This window comes from Vespa crabro, chromosome 1 (assembly GCF_910589235.1).
Source record: "Vespa crabro chromosome 1, iyVesCrab1.2, whole genome shotgun sequence".
Taxonomy (NCBI): domain Eukaryota; kingdom Metazoa; phylum Arthropoda; class Insecta; order Hymenoptera; family Vespidae; genus Vespa; species Vespa crabro.
In genome coordinates, this window is record NC_060955.1 from 18,484,758 (window position 1) to 18,509,757 (window position 25,000).

Sequence of the window (25,000 nt, forward strand, 5' to 3'; positions counted from 1 at the left end):
ATAGAAAGAGAGAGAGAAAGAAAAAGAAAGAGAGAACTAATACGATTCGGATTCCACTCGACAAAATAGTTGCCTTGTTTTTTGCACTCGAGACAAGTACTTACTATGCGCTTTGAAACAATGTCTCCCCAAAGAGGTAAGCCCCGTTATAATGGTTACAACGCGTCGAGTTAACACGCTCAACGATATTTGCTTACGGTACCAATGTATAGATACGTTTAGATCGTTTTAACGGCGTTCGACATGCAAGCGACGTTGTTTGTTTCTTTCCCGCTCAAGAATATTGTTGCATTGATTAAAATTGATAAAATACGATTGGTCTATGTATTAAATATTTCAAGTAATAGATATAGATAATAATTCAAGGAATATTATAATAGATAATAATTTTAAATAATTACATTACATTGGGACATATGAAAATATAATGTAATTAATATTATAATATATATTATAATTATGTCGTAATTACGATTATATTTAAACTATAATATGTAATATATTATTATATGTATAATGTGTAACATATAATTTAATTATAATCATAATTACAATATAATTATAAATTATATATATATATATATATATATATATATATATATATATGTATTATTATTATTACTTGCATATGTATTAATATAAAAATTCAAGGATTTATATTTTTTCTATTTGTTAGTTAAGAAAATGAACAACAACAAAAAGAAATTCTTAATACGATATACGTATGTGCATATACATATATACATATTAATCATTTGTAAAGACAGGGACGTTTATTTGAACGCCATTAAAATTCAAAGACGTTCGTTTAAAACGGCATTCTATTTTGCAGACAGGAGTACGATTGCCGGAAGGAGCAAGCGCGGCATTGGCGAAGCCCACCAAGTATCATTATTATCCTCACAATCAACACATTTATTTGCTTCCGGAATGTGCGGTCCAACAAGTTTGTAATGCCGTCTACGTGCGATTGAACTTCACTCAACCGCTTTGCGCCTGTCCAGGACGTTACCGCGACCCTTGCAGCGCTTCCCTTGACAGCGACGATCATCACACGACTGAGCTAGTAACTGATCCACGTACCAAGGTAATAAGATGACTATCTTAATTCATTTTGTATAGAAAATTTAATTAAGAGATCGAATTCAGCTCAGAGAATTTCTCGAATCTTAGGAAAAATCGAATTCGCTTTTATTTCCACTTAAAATAATAACAATAATAATATTATTATTTTTATAATAATAATAATTATTATTTTAATCAAAGACAAAAGTTTCGATTATAATTATTATCATTATTATTATTTAAATTATTTAATATTATTATTAATATTATATAATATAAAAATATACCAATTTTAATATAGTATAATATACTTAATATAATTTATAAAGTATTATTATTATACTAATATTAAAATTAGTATAATACAACATATTATATAATATTATTATACTATATATAATAATCATTACACATGTACACTCATACACACACTATATTATATTATTATTTTTATAATACTGAAATGATTATACAATATAATAATAATAATTATTATTATTGGACTGTTCTTAAATTTATCTCACAGTCAGTATTTAAACGCAAACTAAGAATTCAAAATCCAATCTCATTATTATATTATTTTCTCCGATTACCAATAATTTATTTGTCACTACATTAACACTATTATTATTATTATTATTATTATTATTATTATTATTATTATTATTATTATTATTATTATTATTATCATTAGAGAAATGTAAAATATGCATCTATATCTATACGATCAATTTAATCTCATGAGAAACATCATGATGAGATAAATGTTTTATCAAGATCGAAACCATCCTTATATTTCCAAGTACAAGCGCGCCAATTACTCGATACATATTAATTAAACGAAAAGAATTCCCGTTCGTCGTCACGAAGCAATTCCGTATGGATAATGAGCGGGAGATTCCGGTTACCGGTTGTCGAGAATGCCTTCGGCTCGTGCTCGTGATCGTACTCGTACTCGTACTCGTGCTCGTGCTCATGCTCATCCTCATGCCCTCTTGCTACTCGTCTTCATCTCTCTTATAGTTAGTTTCTCTCTAGTGATGCAACGTTGTGCCTTCGCGAAACTCGAGGAGGACATACATAAGGGAAGAAGTAGAAAACCGGCATGTCGTTCGCAAGAAACGTTCACTCACTTTCAACCGGTGTAACGACCTCGCCAAACGTAACTCGTCTGCTAAGAAACCGCAGCGAACGCACGTGTTCTCTTTTTTGTTCTCTCTCTCTCTCTCTCCCTCTCCCTCTCTCTCTCTTTTCCTCCCTTTCTCTCTTTCTCTCTCTCTCTCTCTTTTTCTTTCTTTCTATTTTATTTATTTATTTATTTTTTATTTAACCCTCCATAACGTCATGTAACTTCGAAGTCACATACTTATACATATATGTATGTATCTATGTATCTATATTTTATTATTATTATTATTATTATCATTATTTTCTTTTTTTTTCTTTTCATTTCATCAACACGATATTCATTGTTATTTACTACTATCCGAAGTTTTCAATATATTTTAATTTTAAGTACAAGGTGGATCGTGAGTTCTTACGTGATTTTAAAAAACAATTACTCCTCTTTCGAGGTTGTTTAATCCAATTCTTTTACTTATAATGATTGTAACTTTTTTCGATCAGTGAATGCAGTTTCTATTAGATACTATTATCAATTAGATATTTTAACCCTTTGCACTTGAGGGCTCCGGAACGGAGCCATTTAAAATTTGTCTTCAAACACGAGGGCTCCGCTACGGAGACAATGCAAAGAATTTTCAGTTTTTAACATAAGGACAAAAACAAATCGTAAGAACTATTTATAGGATATTTCGCTTTTGGTAACAAATGACGGCTCGCGGATAATTATGCTCTCGATAACAGCAGACAAATTCCGGGCGAAAGACGGCAGACCCATTATTTTTGTGATACCTGTCTAGAAAAGCCAAGATTACATACTGGCAATTGCTTCGAGAGGTATCACACTTTGGACGATTACAAAATGTAATAATTTTATAATTTTTTGTTTTTTTTTTTATATATCATAACATTTGTATTCATAAACAATTAAAAAAATAATAACATACAACGATGACTTTTCTTTTAATGCGTATATAATTTACATGTAAATATGATCTTTTCACTAAAATTGCTTCGAGTTGTTGGTAATATGAATGAAAAAAAACTTCGAGTGCAAAGGGTTAAACTTGTATAATAATAATAAAAAAAAACTAAATAAATAAAATAAAATAATCGATAATCTTTCAGGCTCTAACACTCGTGAAAACATGCGAGCCAGTTGCTGAAATGCGAGAATGCAGAGCTCCAAGGGATTGGTCTCTTTTAGCCCTTCAAAATACACGAACCGGAAAGTCTCACTACTTGGTGATATGCCGATGTCCGGATTCGAATATACTTGGTATGAAAAGTATAATAAAAAAAAAAAAATAAAAAAATAAACACATTGATTGAAAGAATATTTTATAAATGTATTATACGAAGTGTAACATAATGGTCCGTACAAACTTTGGGAATAAGTTCTGGAGACTTAAACAAGTAGAAAATGTATTATGATCATAGGGATCAGAAATGCTTGATTCTAGAGTTATGATACTCGATTTCAAAATTTTCCCGCAATGGTTGGAAGAAATTATAACGTTAAATCGTCAAGCTTTTCTTATTTTCTAAATTCTTTGTGATTTCTTTAACCTTCCTTTGACTTGCATTCCTTACGCAACCAAGAAAAAAAACATAGTTTATTACTCCTATAGAAATTGACGCAATAATTTCTCCAACCATTGCAGAATAACTTTGAATCGTTGTAACTTCAGAAGCAAGTGTTCCTGATCTCATGTTCATAAAACATTTTCTATTTATGTATATATGTATATATATAAATATATATAAATATATTATGTATATATATATATATATATATGTTATGTTGCAGAGGGTCCCATGAGTCACGATCAACCGACCTATGCAAGTGTACCAGGAATTCGTGTTTATGGAATGATGTGTGTGCAAGGAAATAGAAGAGGCCGACCATTACGACATATACGTAGTCTTATGGGTTGGTTTTTCTATTTTTCTTTTCACTTTTTATTATGATATTATTTTTAATTGAACAACGAAGTAATTCGAGTTAACGAAATTACAGGTTTTAACGACTTGGAGGAAAATACCGAAAGATTTTTATTCGGCAGAGATGATAAGCTAGAGTTTCCTTGGGATAAAGTTCATCAATTGATGAAGATGGCCGTTTGGGAGTGATTTACGATCAGTTCGAATTTTATTCTCGCTCTTCGTCTTTTTCTCTCTCTCTCTCTCTCTCTTTCTCTCTCTTTTTCTCTCTCACTCTTACTCTCTCTTTCTCCCTCTCTTTCTCTTTCGATTTTTTTGATCTATCCTTTTTCACAATCGTCCACCCTTTCTCCCTCTTTCCTCTACGCATATCTTTCTTTTTTCTTTATCTCTTTCTTTTCCTTTCTCTTCTTCCTTTTAAATCAAACCATCCATATACACCGCTTCATTTCATCTTTATTTATTACGATATCATCCTTGTCCGCGTTATCTTTTAGCGTACAATACTCGTATATTTATATTATTCATTAAGTTAGATACCGTAAGCTAGGGATTGGTGTTAAAGCCAGGTGAATTAGAATCAGCTCGTAGATTTTTTTTTTCACTTTTTTCCTTCGTTTCTAATTTCTAACTTTTTTCTTTCTTTGTCGAGGTTAAATTTAACGAATGTAGACAAAAATCAATGACTATAAAATTTCACGACAAAATTTCGATTATAAGAGCGCATGTACATACATATATACGTATGTATATGTATATATATGTAGACGATTGAAAATTTATGATGAATTACGAGATATATAGGTATATATATATATATAAGTTTCTAAACGAGTAGCTTTTTAATAATCTGCTACTACTACATGCTACTATTATTACGATAAGATATCGTCCCTGCTCGTTATACTAATCCAACGGGTAAGTTTTATCTATTAAGGTAGTATCGAAATGAAAGGGTTTGTTAGTAAAGACGATCGCGTAAGGGGAAAAAATCTAATATTGATTATAAATCATCAGTGAGGTAGGTAATTCGCTTAATTGCACGTATAGGAAATCGATTATCGTTATTATTATCTGTCATCTAACAGATTCCAATTAAGCGCGATAAAAACATATTCGACTGTATAATGTGATCTTGCTTTTTCTTGAATTATTTAAGATATATAAACATCGCGCGCAATTAATCTATGATCGCAACAACACGAATTTAACGTTAATTAACGTTAAAAAAACGTATCGAGACCTGACGTCGAAACAATTCCAGAAGAAAAAAAGAAAAAGAAAAATATATATAAGAAAATATGATATAGGTACGTTTAAACGCCTGCGGAAAATTCTGTGGCCATAAACTATGAAAATATGTTTTCTACGTGAAATCAACGTAGGATTAGATCAAACTTTCGATTATTTTATGTACGAGTGTACGATAAAAAGTATTCTGAAATATCAATGCGTTCGTTCAACTTTGAACTTGTAAATTATATATACATATACATATACATATATATATATATATATATATATATTAACATATCTGTTAATTATCACTCACCAAGGACATCAGAATTAACCAAGACGTTGCAGCTGTACATCGGTGTCACCAATCGTGGACGTCTTAAATTGAATGCTTTTCTGCAAGCTTCCTTACACGCTGACATTAAGTGACCACCAAGATGGCCTTGACTTAGATTTCCACTTTCACTATAAAAACGACGAAACAAATATAAAATAAAATTTAAATACAATATAAATACATATATCGAATGAATGGGTTAACTTACTTGTTTACGTCTTCAAATATCTGCCACTTTTTGACAACAAAACAAACACCCATCGTTGGTTCTTCGCACAATGGACCAGCGAGTGTAGCTAACTGAAAACCGTTAACCATACTACTGTCGTATCTGAAAATGATAATATTTTTTTTTTTTTGTTATAACATGACAAAAAGAGAATCTTAATATCTAGACTGGAAATAATTTTTCACTGAAATGAATACTTACAACACTCGTGGATCGATCGATTTAAATTGTCGTTCCCAAAAATTACGATGTTTATAATCCGTCTCGTTTAACAAAATATTAGGTCCGCATTTTCGTGGTCCAAACGACCATATATTTTGTAAACTTATCTTCCAATCAGCTTCCTTAAAGGCAATCATCAAATCGTTTTTAAAGCTTTCAATTGCTTTTTGCTGCTTATCCGACATGGTTGAATCCTGAATAGATAATTCATTCAGATCGGAACAGTCTTCAAGTAAGGCATCTTCTTTCTCTTTCGTGAATTTGCTAAAATGTTGATCCATCCATTTCAATAGATCCGCATGTTTTTCTAATAATTTCGTTACACTTTCTGGAAGTGGTTTAGCATCGATTTCGAAACAACATTGTCGATTTACCGTCCAAGTTTCTAAATTTATTTCTTCTGTCTTCTTCTCGATAACTTCATTTACCATGTCCACTTTTGGTGGTGGTACAACCGTTTCTCTAAAGGGAACTATAGGTTCAGAAACATTGACTTCAACTTTGGCATATCGTAATGTTAGATCTTCTAAACATCTTTCCAAATGTACTTCACCGGCAGTGTTCAAAATAATCTCACCGGTTTCTTGAATATGTACTATGGCACATGCATCTGCTTGATTGAGTAATTTCAAACCGTTTATAAGCTTTTGTAAATCATTTGGATGTTTCGGTTCCAATGCTACTCGTAAAATTGGAACTGCAAGAGAAGTCAACTCGGAGAAGGATGGACAAACTATAGTAGTGGATAATGTTGCAGTTTTTAATACGTGTGCTTCTAAACCACCAATACCGAAGACATTACCAGAAGGAATTTTGGTGATAGGTTCTAATTCTCTTCCCATTAATAAATACAATTTTTCAATAGTTACTTTAGTAATATGTCTTCCAGGATGTAAATCTTTCAACGTCATTGCAGCTATATCTTCTCCTGCTTTTTGATACTCTAAAGCTTTCGCAGGATTGTGTTTTGGTCCAAGGACATAGACTTCGCTCCCTACTTTAAGCATACCTGAATATATTCTTGCAAAAGCTATTAAAGAAGTGGCTGTATCATTATCCGTTGCAGATTCTTCCTCAGACTTTTTATCTGAATTATCTATACACTCTCCATTAGGTTTTTCCTCTGATTTTTCTCGTTGTAACATTTCTGCATGTTTCTGCCTAGCAGCTAATTTTCTTTGCGCCAACTCTTCTGCCGTTAAGGGTTTCATCTTATTTTCTGGCAAAGAATCTCGTTCAATTGGAAACATTTTAGAGATAAATACAATTACTGGTGCTTCAGGTGAAGAATTGCATGCTAAAAATGCTTCTTTAAGTTGTTGTGTTTCCGCAGGTAAAGTAGAAAAATTAGTATTTCCACTGATTAAACGTTCAATTTTTTCACTAGATAAACTATGAGGTGCTGGTACTTTTTCGCATATCATATTAATACATGCTCGAGCTAAAGGAAGCCATTGAGAACACACGGCTTGTAACTGTGCTTTAGGATCCGTATGCCTTAAGTCTCTTGTCGTTAATTTAATATTTAATTTCTCAGCTATAGAGGGTATTTTATCTTTATCTTTTCTAACAACTATAGTTTCATATAAAGACCATAGATTATCAAGAATGAGCTGTACAAATAAAGGTTTCTTTGCCTTCTCTTGAGCACCTTTCAATATTCTTTTTGTCTTACCATTTAAATAATAATCTCCCCAAAGTGTTTTCAATAAAACCTTTTCACTGAAGCCTAATTTTGTAGAAAAAAATTGTGCAAATTCTTTAATGCTGAATCCCCAACCATCGACAGCACTCGTGAACAAAACATTGCCTTGTTCTGGTGAAAAATACAAATTAGAATCATCTATATCATCAAGTATAGATTGCCAATCAGCTAAATTTCTTTCCATAACATTTTCAGTTGTAGAGACATTGGTCTGTTCTTTCTCTTCACGTTCCATTATATCACTAGCAAATAATTCTCCCATCACTGCATTAACTTGTTCTAAAAGTTGTGTCAAATGTAGATAAGCATCCAATGGTGACAATTTAATCTCTGTTATCAGTCTATCAATTTTATTCAAGATTAAAAGAGGTTTGAGACCTTCGACATAAGATATAGAAAGAGCACTACGAGTTTGGGGACATATTCCTTCTACAACGTCAACAACAATAACAGCGCCGTCACATAATCTAACAGCAGTTGAAACTTCTGATGCAAAGTCAACGTGGCCAGGAGAATCTATGAGATTTATCACAAATTCTGTGGTATTATAAACATGATAAAGAGATATAGAACTCGATTTCATAGTAATTCCTCTTAATTGTTCATCCGGACGACTATCCAAATATCGAAGCTTGCCAGCAAGCTTATTAGAGATAATACCATTACTTGCAACGAGAGAATCTGCCAATGTTGTTTTCCCATGATCAACGTGTGCAAGTATACAAATGTTACGAATACGATTAGGATCTTGTTGTAGCTCGCAGAGCTTCTCAGCGTTTACAAGCTTCATTGTTTATAATCAATGTAAAAAAGAATAATATATGGTACTAGCTATATCCTGCTTCATATACTGCTTACACTATATGTACTTACAAAAATAATTATGCAAAATAATGTATACGAATAAATTAAAGATCTAATTTTCGAAAACAAATTAAGTCCCAATGCACTAAAATATAGTAAATATAGTAAATACTATTTCACTTTATTTTCGTTCCAAAATGCACAATATTCGCTAAACACAAGAGTATATCGTCGTTCGATTGGCATTGCTCTTGTCTTATGAAGCATACTCGCCAATACAAACTGTAAAACGATAGATAAGCACACGACGAGCGCGAACGAATAATTTTCTTTTCGTTGTACGTGGCCGACATGCAATCAATGTTAGAAAAACGTGGTTGACACTTGAACAATTTTGAGGTTAGATGCATTAAAACGATAATGCCGTAACTTTCTTCAATGATACAAACAATCTGCTTCCAATGAGAATAATAAGAAACACTTTCTGATTCTCGACACAACTGAAGTATTAATCAATCACAGCATCTTCCACTTCGAACTTCAAAATGCGACAAGAAACTATCCCACAGACGCGAAGACTTTAAGGGTCATGACGGTACATAAATAGTCAAATGTGCATCTTTCAGTACGATTGCGTAAAATATAATTTCTCATATATTTTACTGAATTTAGAGATACTCCAAGAAATATTACTAATTAAAATTAATAATATGTATATAACTATGATTTATAAATATATATTAATTAACATAAAGAAATTAAATCTGGAATCTATAGGAGTCAACTTGAGCTTAGTTGTCATTAGCGGGAAATTCTTTGATATTGCACCACAAGTCGAAATTTCTCGATAGAGAAAATATGATGGTACCAATATAGTCAAATGTATTTCTTTTAGTACAATTGCATGATAGATACTCTTTCGTTTATATGATATAAAATATAATTTCTCATATGTTTTAATGAATTAAGTGATATTCCAAGAAATATTACAAATTGAATTTAATCATATGTATGTAATTATGTTTTATAATTATACATTGAATAACATAAAGAACTCTGGACTCTATAGGAGTTAATTTGAGTTAAGGTGTACTTAGCAGGTAATTCTTTGATATTGTACTACAGGTCGTAATTTCTCAAGAGAGAAAGTATGACAGTACCTACATAGTCAAATGTACATCTTTTAGTACGATTGGGTGATAGATTCTTTTTCGTTTATATATATATATATATATATATAGATGAAAATATAATTTTTCATTATGTTTTATAATTTTCTATTGATTAATATAAAGGAATTAACTCTGAAATCTCTAGGAGTTCATTTGAATTTAGATGTCATTAGCTGGAAATTCTTTGATATTGTAGTCGAAATTTCTCAATCGAAAAAGTATAGCGTTACGTACCGATAAACAACGATAAAATTAATATTAATAATGAAAGATATTATTTTGGAAACTTAATAATTTTATTAAATAATCGTCTGGAAAGGGTTTTCATTATAAAAGTTTTATATTATTTTTAAATAAAAAAATTGTAAGAAAATAATTTTTCTTTTACGTAATTCTTTTACGTAATAAAAATTTGTTTCAATGTTTTCTACATCGTTGATTGTAACAAGATCAATCTCGGGTAATTATACGAAAAAACAAATGCTATTGTAAGGACAATTAAATCATTTTAGTTACGTTTTTCATTTAACAATGTTCTTATTGAAAATGATTCCCACATACAATTAAGTAATTATCTTAGTAATAATTGTTTAAATAATTTGATTTATAACGAATACTATGACATTGCAAAAATAAAAATATTATATAAACTTAATAAACTTAAAGATAAAAATCAATGATTTCTTGTGAAATATATATAAATGTTAATTTTTTAATTTTTCTAGCGTAACGAAATAGCATCATTTCTAAGCTCTATATAAAAGCGAGTATAACGTTTTTATGAGTAGAAGAAATACGGACAGAAAAGAAAAACAAGAAGAAGCGAACATGATGAAATACATTATTGTCGCTTGCCTGTGCATAATGTTTGTAGTAAGTAATATTGAATTAATTTTGATAAAATTTGGAATAATACGAATATTCACATTAACCAAAATTATTTTCTCTATTCCATATATTCCATATTTTCCATATATTCATATGTCGCATATATAACATATAAAAATTTGCATAGATATAAAGTGAATTTTAGTCATAGTAATAAACGCAACCCGGCATACAGTATCAGTTGTGTAAAAGGATATGAGTTCCTTTCCAAAAATATCCTGAAAATCGAAAAGGAAATGGTTAAATCTAATGAAAAAAAAAAGAAAATATACAATTTTTATACGTTATAATATAACAATACTATATTGTTGATATTTCAATCATAATTTTGATTTAGCTTGGTCAGGCAGAATCGCAAGATCAACAAGAAACTACAACCGATAAGAGAGTACGTAATAAAGAAATTTATTTGTTCAATATTCAATAATTTAATGAATTTTTTATTAATACTGGTGATTATATATTTGTAGGTTGAGCGTAGCGTAGATATGACTCAAATACCGCAAGGATCTAGTATCCTAGGACAATTTGCTGATATCCCAGAACAATTTGCTAATATCCCAGCACAACTCGTTAATATTCCCAATGAATTTAACAAAGGGATGAAAAATATCATGGATGGTATAACTGATGGATTGTCAAATCCAAAAGATCTAATGAATAAGTCAAGACGTCGTCGTAGTTCAGAGCAACAATAGAATGTGATGTAATCACTCGCATCATGACAGTAAGTTATCATAACAAGTAGGTACTACTATTGAATATTATTCGAAGACTTTTAAAATAGAAATTATATCAGAAATTGCTAATTAGAAAATTTTATGTTCTTTCCTAAGATTCTATATATATATATATATATAATTCTTTTATTTTCTATTTACTCTGTCGATAAAGTGTGTGACTCTGTTTTTATCAATTGAGCTTATTTAACTTCAGTAGAAATCTCTTAGATTGCGCTATTATCGTGAAATCGTAGAATTTTTTGAATATTTATTAAAAATACGAAATAAATATGTTAATATCGATTCCAGGGAATATTGAAAACAGGAAATTTGATGGACGATGCATCGTAAACGTTATCTTATATGTGGTACGCCTTAAAATTTATTCAGTATTATACATATATAGAATATTTAGTATTATATGTATGTATATATATACATATGTATTATCATAAAATATATAAAATATTATGCACTAGATTCTAATGAAGGGACACATAGTCGAATAAAAGTTTGCAAATTAAATAAATTTTATTCCTTTAAATAGAAATTTTATTCTAATTATTATCATTTAAATCGAAACGTTAATATGAATAAATGTGTAAAAAATTAGAAATATTCATATATTACATGCCGATGTTACGTAATGTCAAATAAAGTTTCCATTACATAACTGGTATTTTATTAGCACTGATGTATTGATTAATAAATTAAATGCACACATAAAGAAGAAAAAATAATGACTTTTAAGATTCAATAAATTTATGTTTACTGGAAATACTAACATCAAAAATTATAAATAAGTAACTTTTAGATGAAGTGAATGTTTATATTTAAGTAAGAATTTAGGAAAATTTACTTTTAAAATTATTTATTTAAATTGTTTTAAAAAGAAAATTGTCATTGTCGTAATTATAAGTATTCTGTCGTTTCATCAAGCCGATAGAATCATTCTATGATATCGGCAAGACCAATGTTGTTTAGTCACAATATATTATTTACCATTTCTTCTGGCCTTTCGATAAATAATTCAGGATGATTAAAATTCATTTCAGCATTGTTAATTAAAATGAGAATAGAATATTTAGCATCATTAATATAATTCCCATCATTGTCTTCATTGAAGTTTATACCTTTCCTACGAACGTGAAAGTTATGTAAAATAAAATTTTGCTGTTTTAATCTGGAACAATATTTTTTCATTCAGTATAAACATAAGCGTAAACTGTGGAAAATAAAAACGTAAAATTTTATATTTTACAATTATTGCTTTAACTTTAACAACAAGTTGGAAATATGGATGAGAATGAATGTATTAGAAACAAGTTTGATGCATTTTAAAAATGTTAATAAAGAATTTTAATAAATACTTCGAGTTTTTTTCATAGTCTTAGAGATCCAATAGTAAATCGCTTGACCTTCGATTAAATCAACCTCGACGATATCATTTTAAACTTCATATTTTTCTTTTATTTCGGTGTCGACATTTTTCATCCTTTTTTAATGATTTTGAGACTAGAACAATATCGAGAACCTTTACAAATAGGAGCCAAGGCTAATGCTTTACCAATATCATTGATTGTACTTGTGATTGTTGTCCATCTTCCTTAATATATGACATCTGCGTCTAAATTTAAAGTAGATACTTAAAAATTTCTTCCATGACAAAAGACTTCCTTAACCTTGGAAGTCTTTTATATTTATTCTTATATACAGTCAACAAGGACAAAAAAGTTTTCTCTCAGTATGACAATATTCTCAAATATGTTAATGTATTTTAAATTTTACATATGTTTGGACTATCTATTATACACGTACAATAGCGAACATCGTGTTATTAACTAATCGTCTCGTTAAATACATAAACTCAGCATTTTTTAAACTACACTACGCCAGTATCTTTTAAACACTTATGTTTTATAAAAAGTGAAACATTATGAAAATAAATATTATTTTATTATTTTCATCTGTTTTATTCTACATATTTAAAATTTGAGAATAAATATTTCTTTTATTTTCTTAACTATTATATATTTACTTCCTTAATTTATTTCTTGTTAATATCTATCTATCCTACGAAATAATGAAGGTGTTTCATTAAAATTTCAAGATTTCTGTAGTGTTCCTACATAGGAAAAATTATGGAAAATGATTTTGCTTATATTCAGTCCATACGATACATTGCAATCAAGTTTATTCACGTAATGAACTATCATTTATGTGTCACTATATATACATTCTGATTAATCTTCTTTTTATAATCGTTTGCTTATCATTCTTTTTCTTAATTATTATTAATTTTTCGAAAATTCTTTCTTTAATTTATTTTCTCTTTTCCTTTTGTATCGCTTATATATCAACTTGAGCAAGAAGAGATAGAATTGGTTTATCCGTTTCTTTTTATTTTGTATAAGTAATGCAATTTTAAATCGACGAATAATTGATAAATTAGTTTCGCCGTAGCGATTCGATAAACGTACTCATCGAGAAGATATCTTTGGTAGTTTAGATCAGCCTGAGGATATCGAAAAAAATACTTTTCGATAATGGCAAGAAATTATTAGTATCAAATCTAGGTTTAGATCTACATAGATCTATATAGATATATAAATATAGATATATAAAGTTAGATAAGATCTATATATATATATATATATATATATATACCCAAGGTTTAATGACAATTTATTAATATAAAAAAAGGAAAAAAGAAAGAACAAGAAAAATAATACGGAAAGATTATAAAAGAAAAGTAAACTATACAAAGTGAATCGCTAACAATTGGACATTTTCCTTGTTACTTATTTTATTTTCAACGAATAAAATTGTACAAAATTTCCTGTCACATAATTTTATTACGAAATAAAAATTTAAATCGATATTTTCGACGTCGCTAACAAAAACAAGAATAGTAAAACGAAAAAACATGTCATCGTAAGAACGATTAAATCTTTCACAAAACTTTTAACAATGTTCTTATTGAAATTGATTCCCATATACAATTAAATAATTATTCTAGTAATTATTATTTAAATAATATTATTTATCACAAGTACTGTAACATTCGTAAAATTAAAATAAAATTATATAAACTTAATAAACTAAGAGATAAAAGTTGATGGTTTCCTGTAAAAAGATATATATACATCTCAATTTTTTAATTCTTCTAGCGTGACGAAATTGCATCATTTCTAAGGTTTATATAAAAGCGAATGTAACAATTTTTTGAAAAAAAGAAATACGGACTGAAAAGAAAAAACAAGAAGAAGCGAACATGATCAAATACATTATTGTCGCTTGCCTGTGCCTAATGTTGACAGTAAGTAATACTAACTCATTCTTGTGGTAAAATTTGCAATAATTACGAGTATTCATATTAGCCAAAATTATTTTCCCCTATCAGAATCCTCTAAACTTCAACTTATATTTATATGCCATATATACATAAGTATACGTCATAATAATATAATATAATAAATGTAATGATAAAATGAATTTTAGCTTGATCAAGCAGAGTCGCAAAATCAAGAGAAAACTATGACCGATAAGAGAGTATGTAATAAAGAAATTTATTTGTTCAATATAATTTAATTAATAATTTAATGAATTTTTAGTCAATATTGATAATTACATGTTTACAGGTTGAACGTGACGTAGATATGAATCAAATGTCACAAGAGTCTGATTTTCCAAGCCAATTCGCTGATGTAGGAAATACTTTTAGCGAGAAATTTAAGAATGTCATGGATATTGTCAGTGTTATTGTGCAACAGGCAAAAAATTTGATGCAGCGTTTTTCAACCTCCGAATAGCGTTAAATTTTTAATAAATCGCGAAATAATAGCTACTATTTAAAGAGAGGAAATTGATAAATTTGCAATATATTTGTCTATAAAAGAATTTCTCGTAGAATGTTGTTACGAATTAAATATAAATAAAGTATTTTAAAAATAATATAAAGTAATTTCAGTCTATCAGATTCATAAAAATTTGCGTTAACCTTGAAACAAATGTTTTGAATCAAATACCAAAAAGATTAATAAATGTTGCTTCAGAATATCGTTTACTTCCACTTGTAAAAATTCATAATTGATCAGTAAAAAAATCTGCTCGGTTGAAGAAAGAAAGAATTTAAAAGAAATATTCCGGGGAACACATGCCTTAATAAATAACCCATGATAATGATTAAATAATAGAACAAAATCCAATGACTAATATCTTAAAAAAATAAATTCAATCCATAATCCTTATACGTATAAACAAATGAAAATTAAAATGAAACATTTATTATTCTTAAATTTATCGAAATATATTTATTTTTTCAATTATTTATTCATCATATTGCTCAATAATTCCATCATTACCCATGGATCTCCTTCAGTAGTCTATTACATTGTTGTGGCAGGGTAAGTTTTGTGCTAATAATATACAAGGCTATTCTAAATAAGTTTAATAGATGTAGATAAGCTTATGAAAAATAACCAGACGATGACTTGGCAACGAATGGTATGTATATATACAAACGTATACACATACAAACGTAGTAACTTAACATATTGTACAAACGTAGTAAGTGAGTGAACGGAGGAATTTATATGAGTTCGAACATGGTATGTATGTGACAGGCTGAGAGGGTGGGTTCTCCAAACCCTTCTCTGAATAAAAGAAAGAATGGGAACTTCAATTAACTGGATATATGGATGGATTTACATACTTTTCTTTGGATGAAAATGGTTAGGACGAGGTATCGCTAGGTGAGGGCTCATTAGATTTAAGCGTTAGGGTTAAGGGAAAATGATAGTTCATTACGTGAATAAACTTGATCGCAATGTATTGTATAGACTGAATATAAGCAAGATCATTTTCCACAACTTTTCCTATGTAGGAACACTACAGAAATCCTGAAATTTTAACGAAACACCTTGATTATTAAAAGATATATAAACAAAACATTTGGTAGAAACATTGCCGGAAATGACGGCCAATCTGGCCTGACTGGCGTATCTTCCAATCTAATATCTCCAGATACGAATAATCACAAAAGTTTGTTCATGGAGAGGGAATGTTACGGATTTCATGTTTATTTTCATAATGAAGAAATAGATTGCATAAGAGTTGCGACAAGTTTCAATTGTTTAATTCCGTCAATATGATATTAAAAATATTCACCGAATACCAACGGTGTTAGTGCATTATCAGCATTATTCTAGTTATGAAGTATCGTTTATTCAACAAAAATTTAGTATAGGCTTTTATGGATTATTTCAAAAGTCATGTTAAAATATGTGACTTTACAATATAAATATGATAATATAAGTATGTTAATATTTGATAAAATAAAAAATATTGATCTTGTAGTGACTCCACAGCGAATTGACAAACGTTCTTAGTTCCCTATTGTACAAATGCGATCAATTGTGATTCTATATGTTTTAACATATAGAAATATTTGAAAACATAAACATATTTTAAGATGTTGACATGGATGGAAAAAATCTTTTTAATTGTTGTGGTCGTAAGAAAATTGATAAGAAGAGCACGTACGTGATATGGAAAAAAGCACTAAATCGATACAATGAATCGAAAGAAAGGATAAAATTCTCTTAACGTCCTTTTAGTTCATTCTTTTTCACTAATCGCTGAAGTCACACATAACCCTTAATTGATATTGGAAGAACAGCCTTAAATGACTGTTGTTCATTTTGATTTTTGAAAAGCGTGCGATTCTAACCATTCAAAACACTTATCATTATATTAACTATTTACCCTGGAAAGTTTAAAAAATGCATTAGATAGGTAAAAGTATCCGTAATTTTAACATATTGATAATTAAACTACGACCGAAAAGCTACGTGGATTTAGTTCTGATGTAGGATTATCAAACATTAATCTTTTTAGCTAGGTAATCCTTCCAAACCTCGGATTTCTGTATAACTTCAGGAAGCTTAAGGAATCTGTGACTAATGATCATACATTTAAAAAACAGGTGATTATCTTGGAGCAACAACGTGGAAAGTCATGTGACCACCCATCAGTCCAGCATTAAGTTCGTTTGATTTGATCATTTGAATCAACTGTTTTATTTCGTCGAAGAGCGATACAACTTATTGTGAATGCCAACTTTAGAAACTTTCGACTACCTCTGCTGCTTCTTAAACAACTGAGGACTAACGATTTTATTCTACTTATCCTACTTGCCGCATTCGTAAGTACGAAGGATGTGAGGTGAATGGATAATTGATCTTCTTCAATTGCGTATCCAACGTTATTCGATTAGTAACATCGAATCTAAAAATTTTTTTTGTCTAAACGTTTTAATTGTTAATCCCTGACAATATAGTTCTGAGAAAAATTCAAATGATTTATTGAAAAACAAGTTTACCCAAAAAAGTAAAACAGGTTTTAACGAATCTCCTTTGAAATATCGGATGTATGGCCTAGTGAATATTTACAAATTAATTAATTGTCTTATAAATATACATTTATTTGTTTTTCATACAGAAAAATTATCGGTGTCATAGATTATTCCTTTTTTGTTTTTTATACAGAGAAAAAAGAAAAAGAAAAATAAACAAGAAATAAGGGAAATAAGAGTAAGGGAAAATAAATAATTTGAATAATATTTTTAACAAAGAAAACGGAAGGATATTTTAAAATTAACATAAAATTATATTTTTCATTTGTAAAAAATGATAACAGCATTTATTCAATCGTTTTGTATGATTACGTACATATTTAAAAAGTATTACAATTTTATAATAGAAAAAAAATAAGAAACAAAAAAAGAAACGTGAAAAGATCATAAAAAGATTGCTGCCAATAAAAAAATGAAATATGTACATTTTATATATCCAGCTTTTCGTTAAAGTAAAAGTAAAGCAAAGTTCTTCGTAAAAGTAATAAACATTTTTTGTTCAAACTCCGCAATTATCTATCACCATTAAAACAATGAAAATTTGAAGAAAACTAAAATTGCAAAAATACACGTACATTCGACAATAAGTAATACTATTTAAATGATAGAAATGATCTTACAAATTGTTAGAATAGTAATAAATGAGAAAAGAGATTAATTCTAAGAATTTATTCCGTGAGGAGATTGTCGAATTGTGTTATCTCTTCATTTATTTCTGCTCTTTCATCATTATTCGAAGAAAACGTTTTTTATTTTCGCGCAGTATCCTGCCCATTAATCTGGTTGTATTCTTTTCAGACACGTATGTTAATATTTTTATGTATCCGTGAATAAAATAATGCGATAAAAACCCGATTGTTAGCAATTCAATTCCTACAGTTTTCAAGGCACTCTCAACAAACTTATCAGCAGTTGGTATCATCCACGTTGATTTCCTAAAAAAAGTCAATGCATAAATGTATTACATTACTGAAAAATCGTCAAAGAATACGATAAGAAAAAGTACTCGATTGGAATAAAATAATGAAAAAATAATAAGCATTCTTGCCTTATTTTTGTCATCTTAGTGGCAATTGGTCCAGGAGCAATACACTATACGATAATACCATCCTGAATTACTTCTGCAGCTAAATTAGCGCTGAACTTAATGACGTAAGCTTTAGTAGCTGCATAGACTGTTAAATATGGACATCTAATATACCTGTCATCGAACTTACATTAATTATAATCCCCTTTTTTCGTTCCATCATGTCTGGTAAAATTAATCTAGTGATATTGATAAGACTAACCACATTTAATTGCAATATCTTATTTAACATTTCTTCTGTTGTCTTGATGAATAATTCCGGATAATCAGAATTCATTCCAACATTATTAATAAAAATACCAATCTGTAAAATCATTATCATAATTTATCAGAATTTATTAATTATTATTTCCATTCTTTTTCGAACAATTCTAACATAAAATTTTCTTTTGACGAAAGATATATATTTGTTCATTCCGTTATTCAATAGAAACGTTCAGTGTGGACTTTAGAATGTAAGAACGTCGAAGATTTCATATTTATTATTCTAACTTCAACAGCAAGTTAAAAATATATGTGAGAAAAAATTCATTAGCAACAGATTGAAAAATCTTTAAAATGCTAATTTCTTTCGAAGAATTTTAATAAATGATCTTACTTCAAGTTCTTCCGTAGCTTTAAGAATTGTAGAGTAAACTATTTGACCTTCGGTTAAATCAGCCACAACAATACGTGTCTTGACTCCATATCTCTATTTTATCTCAATTTCAACATCTTTGAGCTTTATCAATGATCTTGATATTAAAACAATATCGAGATCTTTACTAGCAAGAGCCATTGCGACCGCTTTACCAATACCATCGGTTGCGCCTGTGATTACAGCCCATCTTCCTTGCTTTGTTAAATCTATGCCTAATCCTAGATTAGGTACTAATAATTTCTTCCATGCAAAGTGACCTCCTTTCATAAATATCCTTAAAACGAAAAAAATCTGTATTATCAAAGATATCTTCTCCCGTTTCTTTAACATTTTTGTTTACGTTTTACAATTTTGTACATGTACGGACACGGATTATATTATATCACTACTGATACGATAGTAGACTAAGAATGTTTATTAACTCTTTGTAATATTATTGTTAAATCAACAAGTCATTGCATTGAAGTTGTAAGCTTTAAACCGGACTTTATATATGACCTATCGACAACGATCGATTGTATTTATATTAGGAAGTATCATGTAGATAGGTAAGTGATATGTACAATTAAGATTCAAAATTCGTAATCAATATTCCATGACTTTTCAAAATTTTATTCAAAAATTATCAAAGTAATCAATATTTCGATTCATGTCAAGAATGTATAATTTATATAATTTTAATAGTGGATTAATTGTGTAATTTATATTTTATATATTTATATAAAGGAAAAAGGGTATGTTACATTTTTCATGTTTAATAAAATGCAAATTCACCGAAAACTTAACCGAATGAATATTTACGAATTAATTTCTTTGTAAATACATATACAATTATTTTAAATTATATGAAAAAATTATTATTGTCATAAAATAAATTATTCTTTTTTATTTTTATTTATTTTTCTTTTATCCTTTATTATACTAAAACTATACTTAAACGAAGTAAGACTACGGAGGGAACAAAAAAGTAAGGGAGAATAAATAATTTGTATAATCTTTGTTACAATTATAAAAAGAAAAAAATGTAAGTAGGAAATGGAGAAAAGATTTGAAATAAAAATAAAATTGTTTTGCATTTAGATCAAACAATAAAAATATTTATTTTACTATGAAACATATTTTGTATAAATACGTAAATACCAAATGTATATGGCAAAATGTATTTAACAGAAAAGAAAAAAACAAGAAAAAATATATGGAAAGATTATAAAAAGATCGCCAATACAACCAAAAAATAAAATTATATAAATCCAGCTTATTGTTAAATTAAAAAATTTCATAAAAATTTTAATTTGAAAATTGTATATATGTATATATAACCGACGAAAAGCACTCATCATTTCAATGATAAGAGATATCTTACGAATTACGATAGTAATAAATGAGAAAATAGATTAGTTTTAGGAATTTATTCTGTGAGGAGATTATCATGTTGCGGAATCTCTTTCATTTGGTTCTGTTCCCTTGTCTTTTTCCGAAGAGAACGTCCTCTTAGATTGAGCATCGTCCTGGTCACTAACCACATTGCACCCTTCTCACACACGCATGTCAAAGTTTTCATAAATCCGTACACTAAATAGTGCGGAGGATATCCAGTTGTTAAAGATTCGATTCCCACAGTTTTCAAAGTAGCCTCGACAAATTTATCAGCAGTCGGTGCCATCCACGTTGGTTTCCTAAAAAAAAAAGCCAATTTATAGATGTATTACATTTTTGAATAATCGTCAAAGAATACATTTGAAAAAAATGTTCAATCGGGATAAAATAATGAAAAACTAATAAACGTTCTCACTTGATTCTGGTCATTTTAGTAGCAACGGGTCCAGGAATAATACATTGTACGGTGACACCATTATGAGCTACTTCCGCAGCTAAATCGGCGCTGAATTTAATGACGTAAGCTTTACTGGCTGCGTAAACTGTCAAATATGGACTTGGAATATCACCCGTTACCGAACTTATATTAATTACGACACCCTTTCGTCGTTTCATCATGCCTGGTAGAATTACTCTAGTGGTACCAGTAAGACCAGCCACGTTTAATTGCAATATTTTATTTAGCGTTTCTTCTGGCATATTGGTGAGAAATTCTGGATATTCGTAACTCATTCCAGCGCTGTTAATTAAAATTCCAACCTGTAAAATCATTCGCATTATTATAATAATTCCTATTATTTTTCTCATTTTTTATTTTCTATAATTCATACGTAAAATTTTCCTTTCAGGCTGGATATATATATATATATATATATATATATATATATATATATATATATATACCTCAAGTTCTTCCGTAGCTTTAGCAATCTTTGAATAGATTGCTTGACCTTCGGTTAAATCAGCCTCAACAACACGCGTTTCAACTCCATATTTTTCTTTTATTTCGGTTGCAACATCTTTAAGCTTTGCCAGTGATCTTGATACTAGGACAATGTCAAGACCTTTACTAGCAAGAGCCTTGGCAAATGCTTTCCCAAGTCCATCAGTTGCACCTGTGATTACTGCCCATCTACCTTGAATCGTTAAATCTACGCCTAAGCCTAGATTAGGTGCCAATAATTTTTTCCATGCCAAAAGTCCTCCTCTTATTAAAATCCTCAGGCCCACAGCAGTCAGAACAACCAATGAGATTTTTTCCCAACACGTTAACATCCTAAAATACGTTTACGTTTTCAAATTCTTTTTTATTGTAATCAATCATCTTCGTATGATAACAAACTTAGAATATTTATAAAATTGTTATGACATCATAGCTTTATCAGCCAGTCATAGCGATAAGAGTGATTACAAACTCGAGTTATATATCTGATCTATAAACTATATACGAGTTTATTCTTGTTATAAAGATTCATTTGTAACATATAATTATAATGACTTTTTTCTTAACCGTTATAACAAATTTTGATATTTTTGCGATCGTTAAGTAGAACAGATGTTAAGTAAAAAATATCAACAGACGACTAGTAATAAGAAGTATTCACTCATGTATATATCTACATGATACGATTATAATTGTAGTAATCTGATTGAAAATTCTGTTTCAAAGTTCACCGTAAAATCATAAAAAATAAAAATAAGATAAAGAGGGTAAAATTGAAGGAAAGAAAAAAAGAGAGAGAGAGAGAGAGAGAGAGAGAAAATGCGGCTCAACAACGTAATTTATTATTATTATCATTAGAATGTTATATTAATTCAAATTTATGAAATATCGAGATAAAAAGAAAATAAACTTAGATTTATTAACAGAATCATATAAATAAGACAAGTAAAAATTGCGCGATCGAGTTCAACTTTCCCTGAATTAATTCATATTGAGATACACTTTCTCACTTTCTTCTCACCTATCACAATCAAACTTAATGACATTCAATCTTCCGAAGGAACGTCCTTTCTTCTTTATTTTATATAAAAATTTCGTACGATCTCTTCTCTTTCTCTCTCTTTCTCTCTCTCTCTTTGAAAGAATAACAGAAACAATTAAAAAATATAATCAGTACAAATCCAAAGAGAAAGAGAGAAAAAGAGAAAGATAAAGAAAGAGAAAGAGAGTAAGAGAGAATTAACACAAGACACACGCGTAAAACAACACTTTTAAATAACTTGTCTATATTTTTGACAGAAGAACTTTTATTTGCACGAAGTAGAATGAAACGTACGTTGATAATGGACACACCGATCTCTTTCGTGTTGGAAGTGTGGATCGACTATGCGAGAAATATAGACAGAAGGAGTAAAGTTAACTACTGGAATGAAAGAACGAAAAAGAATGATAAAGAGAGGGAGAATAAAGGTAGGTAGTGGGTGTTAGTAGAGGAACACGATCGATGCGACGAACCGCAGTGACTGTGTACAGAAATGCGCGCGCGCAATGTCACGGTTATACTATCCCCTCTCCCCTCAAGTCATCAAGTATAGCTTTTCGCCATTTCCCCTCTCCTATCTCTTGCTATCCACATCATATACTAGCTCTCTTTCTTATTATTTCTTCTATCGAATGAAATGAAAATAGATAGATAGATAGATAGATAAATAGATAGATAGATTAATAGATAGATTGATAAATAGATAGATAAATAGATAAAGAGAGAGAAAGAGAAAAAGAGAGAGAGAGAGAGAGAGAGAAAGAGAGAGAGTGTAATAGTAAGTTGTTCTTTCTCCGACATACTTTACTTCCTACTTCTATTTCACTCTTTTTCTCTCTCTCCTCTCCACTCTCTCTCATTGAGAAATTAGGCTACTATGTAGCGTCGATCGACGTTGACTTCGATATCTTCGAAAAACGAGCACGAGGATAGTTCTTTCATTTTAATATCTTTTTTTTTCCTCTCTCTCTCTCTCTCTCTCTCTCTCTCTCTCTCTCTCTTTCTCTTTCTCTGTCTCTCCCTCACTCTTTTCTGGTTTTTCTTTTTTTTCAGGAAATGGGTAACCAGGACACCTGTCCGTAGTTTTGGTATTTGCCTCTCGGCTTTGTTTCTCTAAGTGTTGCTTGCACATATCTTTTTTCCCCGTATTTTCTCTTCTTCTTCTTTTATATTCTTTTTCTTTTCTTTTCTTTTCTTTTCTATTATTTTATTTTATTTTATATTATTTCTTCTCTTTTTATATATATAACTTCAACCTTGGTGAATACATTAAAATTTCATAATAAGAAGTCGATTGAAACGAGTTTTTTGCTTAATTTCGAATGATGAAAATCGAATAAAATCGAATCATAAGGAATACGAATAGAATGATTAATTGAGTTTAATCGTAAAAGATGTGGATATGTATCATAAATGTGTACGTGCATATATACCGTTGGCAATCTGGTTTCTTTCTCTCTCTCTCTCTCTCTCTCTCTCTCTCTCTCTCTTTCTTTCTTTCTCTTTACGGTTAACCGACTTCTATCTTCCCGGCAGTAGGTCAATGTATTCAGCGCCATGTATTTGGGAATTCTCCAGCATTTTGTAAAGTCTAGTTTTATTCACTTTTCTAATTGATTAGTACCACTGTGAATCGACGGTGATAATGAAAGTAATTTTAATCAAAAATTTGAAATAATTACTTTCTTTAATATCACAATTAATCTAAATTATATAAGTTGTAATAAATTGAAACTGAAAAAGAAAAAGAAAAGAAGGAAAAATAAACAACAAAAAGATCATTAGTTCGTTACGATCCCAAACGTCCTTCAAAGCATATTCAAAAAAATTTACTAATCTTTCAATCACGTACATGATCACGTGAACAACAAAAAAAAAAGAAGAAAATATGTTATGTAACCAGAATACATCATTTTACGAAACAAGTTAGAAGTGTTATTTTTATAGGATAAAGAGAAAAAGAAAAATAGTTGCAAGCTTTACTTTTTTAGAATAAGAATACGAAAAGAAAAAAAAGAAAAATAAAAAATAAATGACGTGCATATGTATT

At 29.3% G+C, this 25,000-nt stretch overlaps 4 protein-coding genes and 1 pseudogene across 7 annotated transcripts in view; 2 read left to right on the plus strand and 3 right to left on the minus strand.

Annotated features, from left to right (window-relative positions):
- The window catches only part of LOC124431374, a 27,862-nt gene extending 22,189 nt beyond the window's left edge, over positions 1-5,673 (plus strand). For both annotated transcript variants that reach the window (XM_046979233.1, XM_046979226.1), the window contains exons 3-6: positions 833-1,087; positions 3,316-3,466; positions 3,998-4,120; positions 4,208-5,673. In XM_046979233.1, the coding sequence (XP_046835189.1) occupies positions 833-1,087; positions 3,316-3,466; positions 3,998-4,120; positions 4,208-4,320 (642 nt within the window). In that variant the 3' untranslated portion in view covers positions 4,321-5,673. The remainder of the gene's footprint in view (positions 1-832; positions 1,088-3,315; positions 3,467-3,997; positions 4,121-4,207) is intronic.
- Positions 1-9,248, minus strand: part of LOC124431339 (elongation factor-like GTPase 1) — a 54,583-nt gene extending 45,335 nt beyond the window's left edge. Inside the window, exons 1-3 of the mRNA XM_046979125.1 lie at positions 6,135-9,248; positions 5,913-6,035; positions 5,684-5,832 (exon numbers count right to left, since the gene is read on the minus strand). Of these exons, the coding sequence (XP_046835081.1) occupies positions 5,684-5,832; positions 5,913-6,035; positions 6,135-8,650 (2,788 nt within the window). The 5' untranslated portion in view covers positions 8,651-9,248. The remainder of the gene's footprint in view (positions 1-5,683; positions 5,833-5,912; positions 6,036-6,134) is intronic.
- Positions 9,249-10,561: 1,313 nt separating this feature from the next.
- On the plus strand, positions 10,562-12,527 carry LOC124423560. Of its 2 annotated transcripts, none has more exons than XM_046961413.1 (4): positions 10,562-10,709; positions 11,062-11,112; positions 11,195-11,468; positions 11,756-12,527. In XM_046961413.1, exons 1-3 carry the CDS (start codon positions 10,617-10,619, stop codon positions 11,420-11,422), a joined length of 372 nt encoding a protein of 123 aa, XP_046817369.1. In that variant the 5' UTR covers positions 10,562-10,616; the 3' UTR covers positions 11,423-11,468; positions 11,756-12,527. The 2 variants fall into 2 exon arrangements, with proteins under 2 accessions (XP_046817369.1, XP_046817359.1); XM_046961403.1 differs by having other exon boundaries at positions 11,195-11,451.
- Positions 12,528-18,089: 5,562 nt separating this feature from the next.
- Positions 18,090-20,516, minus strand: LOC124424064 (annotated as a pseudogene).
- Positions 20,517-20,656: 140 nt separating this feature from the next.
- LOC124424048 (very-long-chain 3-oxoacyl-CoA reductase-like) lies at positions 20,657-23,433 on the minus strand. Of its 2 annotated transcripts, XM_046962547.1 has the most exons (5): positions 23,245-23,276; positions 22,930-23,042; positions 21,869-22,241; positions 21,381-21,724; positions 20,657-21,264 (listed from the first exon to the last, which is right to left on the minus strand). In XM_046962547.1, the coding sequence occupies exons 3-5, from the start codon at positions 22,238-22,240 to the stop codon at positions 20,997-20,999; spliced, it is 984 nt and encodes a 327-aa protein (XP_046818503.1). In that variant the 5' UTR covers position 22,241; positions 22,930-23,042; positions 23,245-23,276; the 3' UTR covers positions 20,657-20,996. The 2 variants fall into 2 exon arrangements, with proteins under 2 accessions (XP_046818503.1, XP_046818495.1); XM_046962539.1 differs by lacking the exon at positions 22,930-23,042 and having other exon boundaries at positions 23,245-23,433.
- Positions 23,434-25,000: the final 1,567 nt, after the last annotated feature.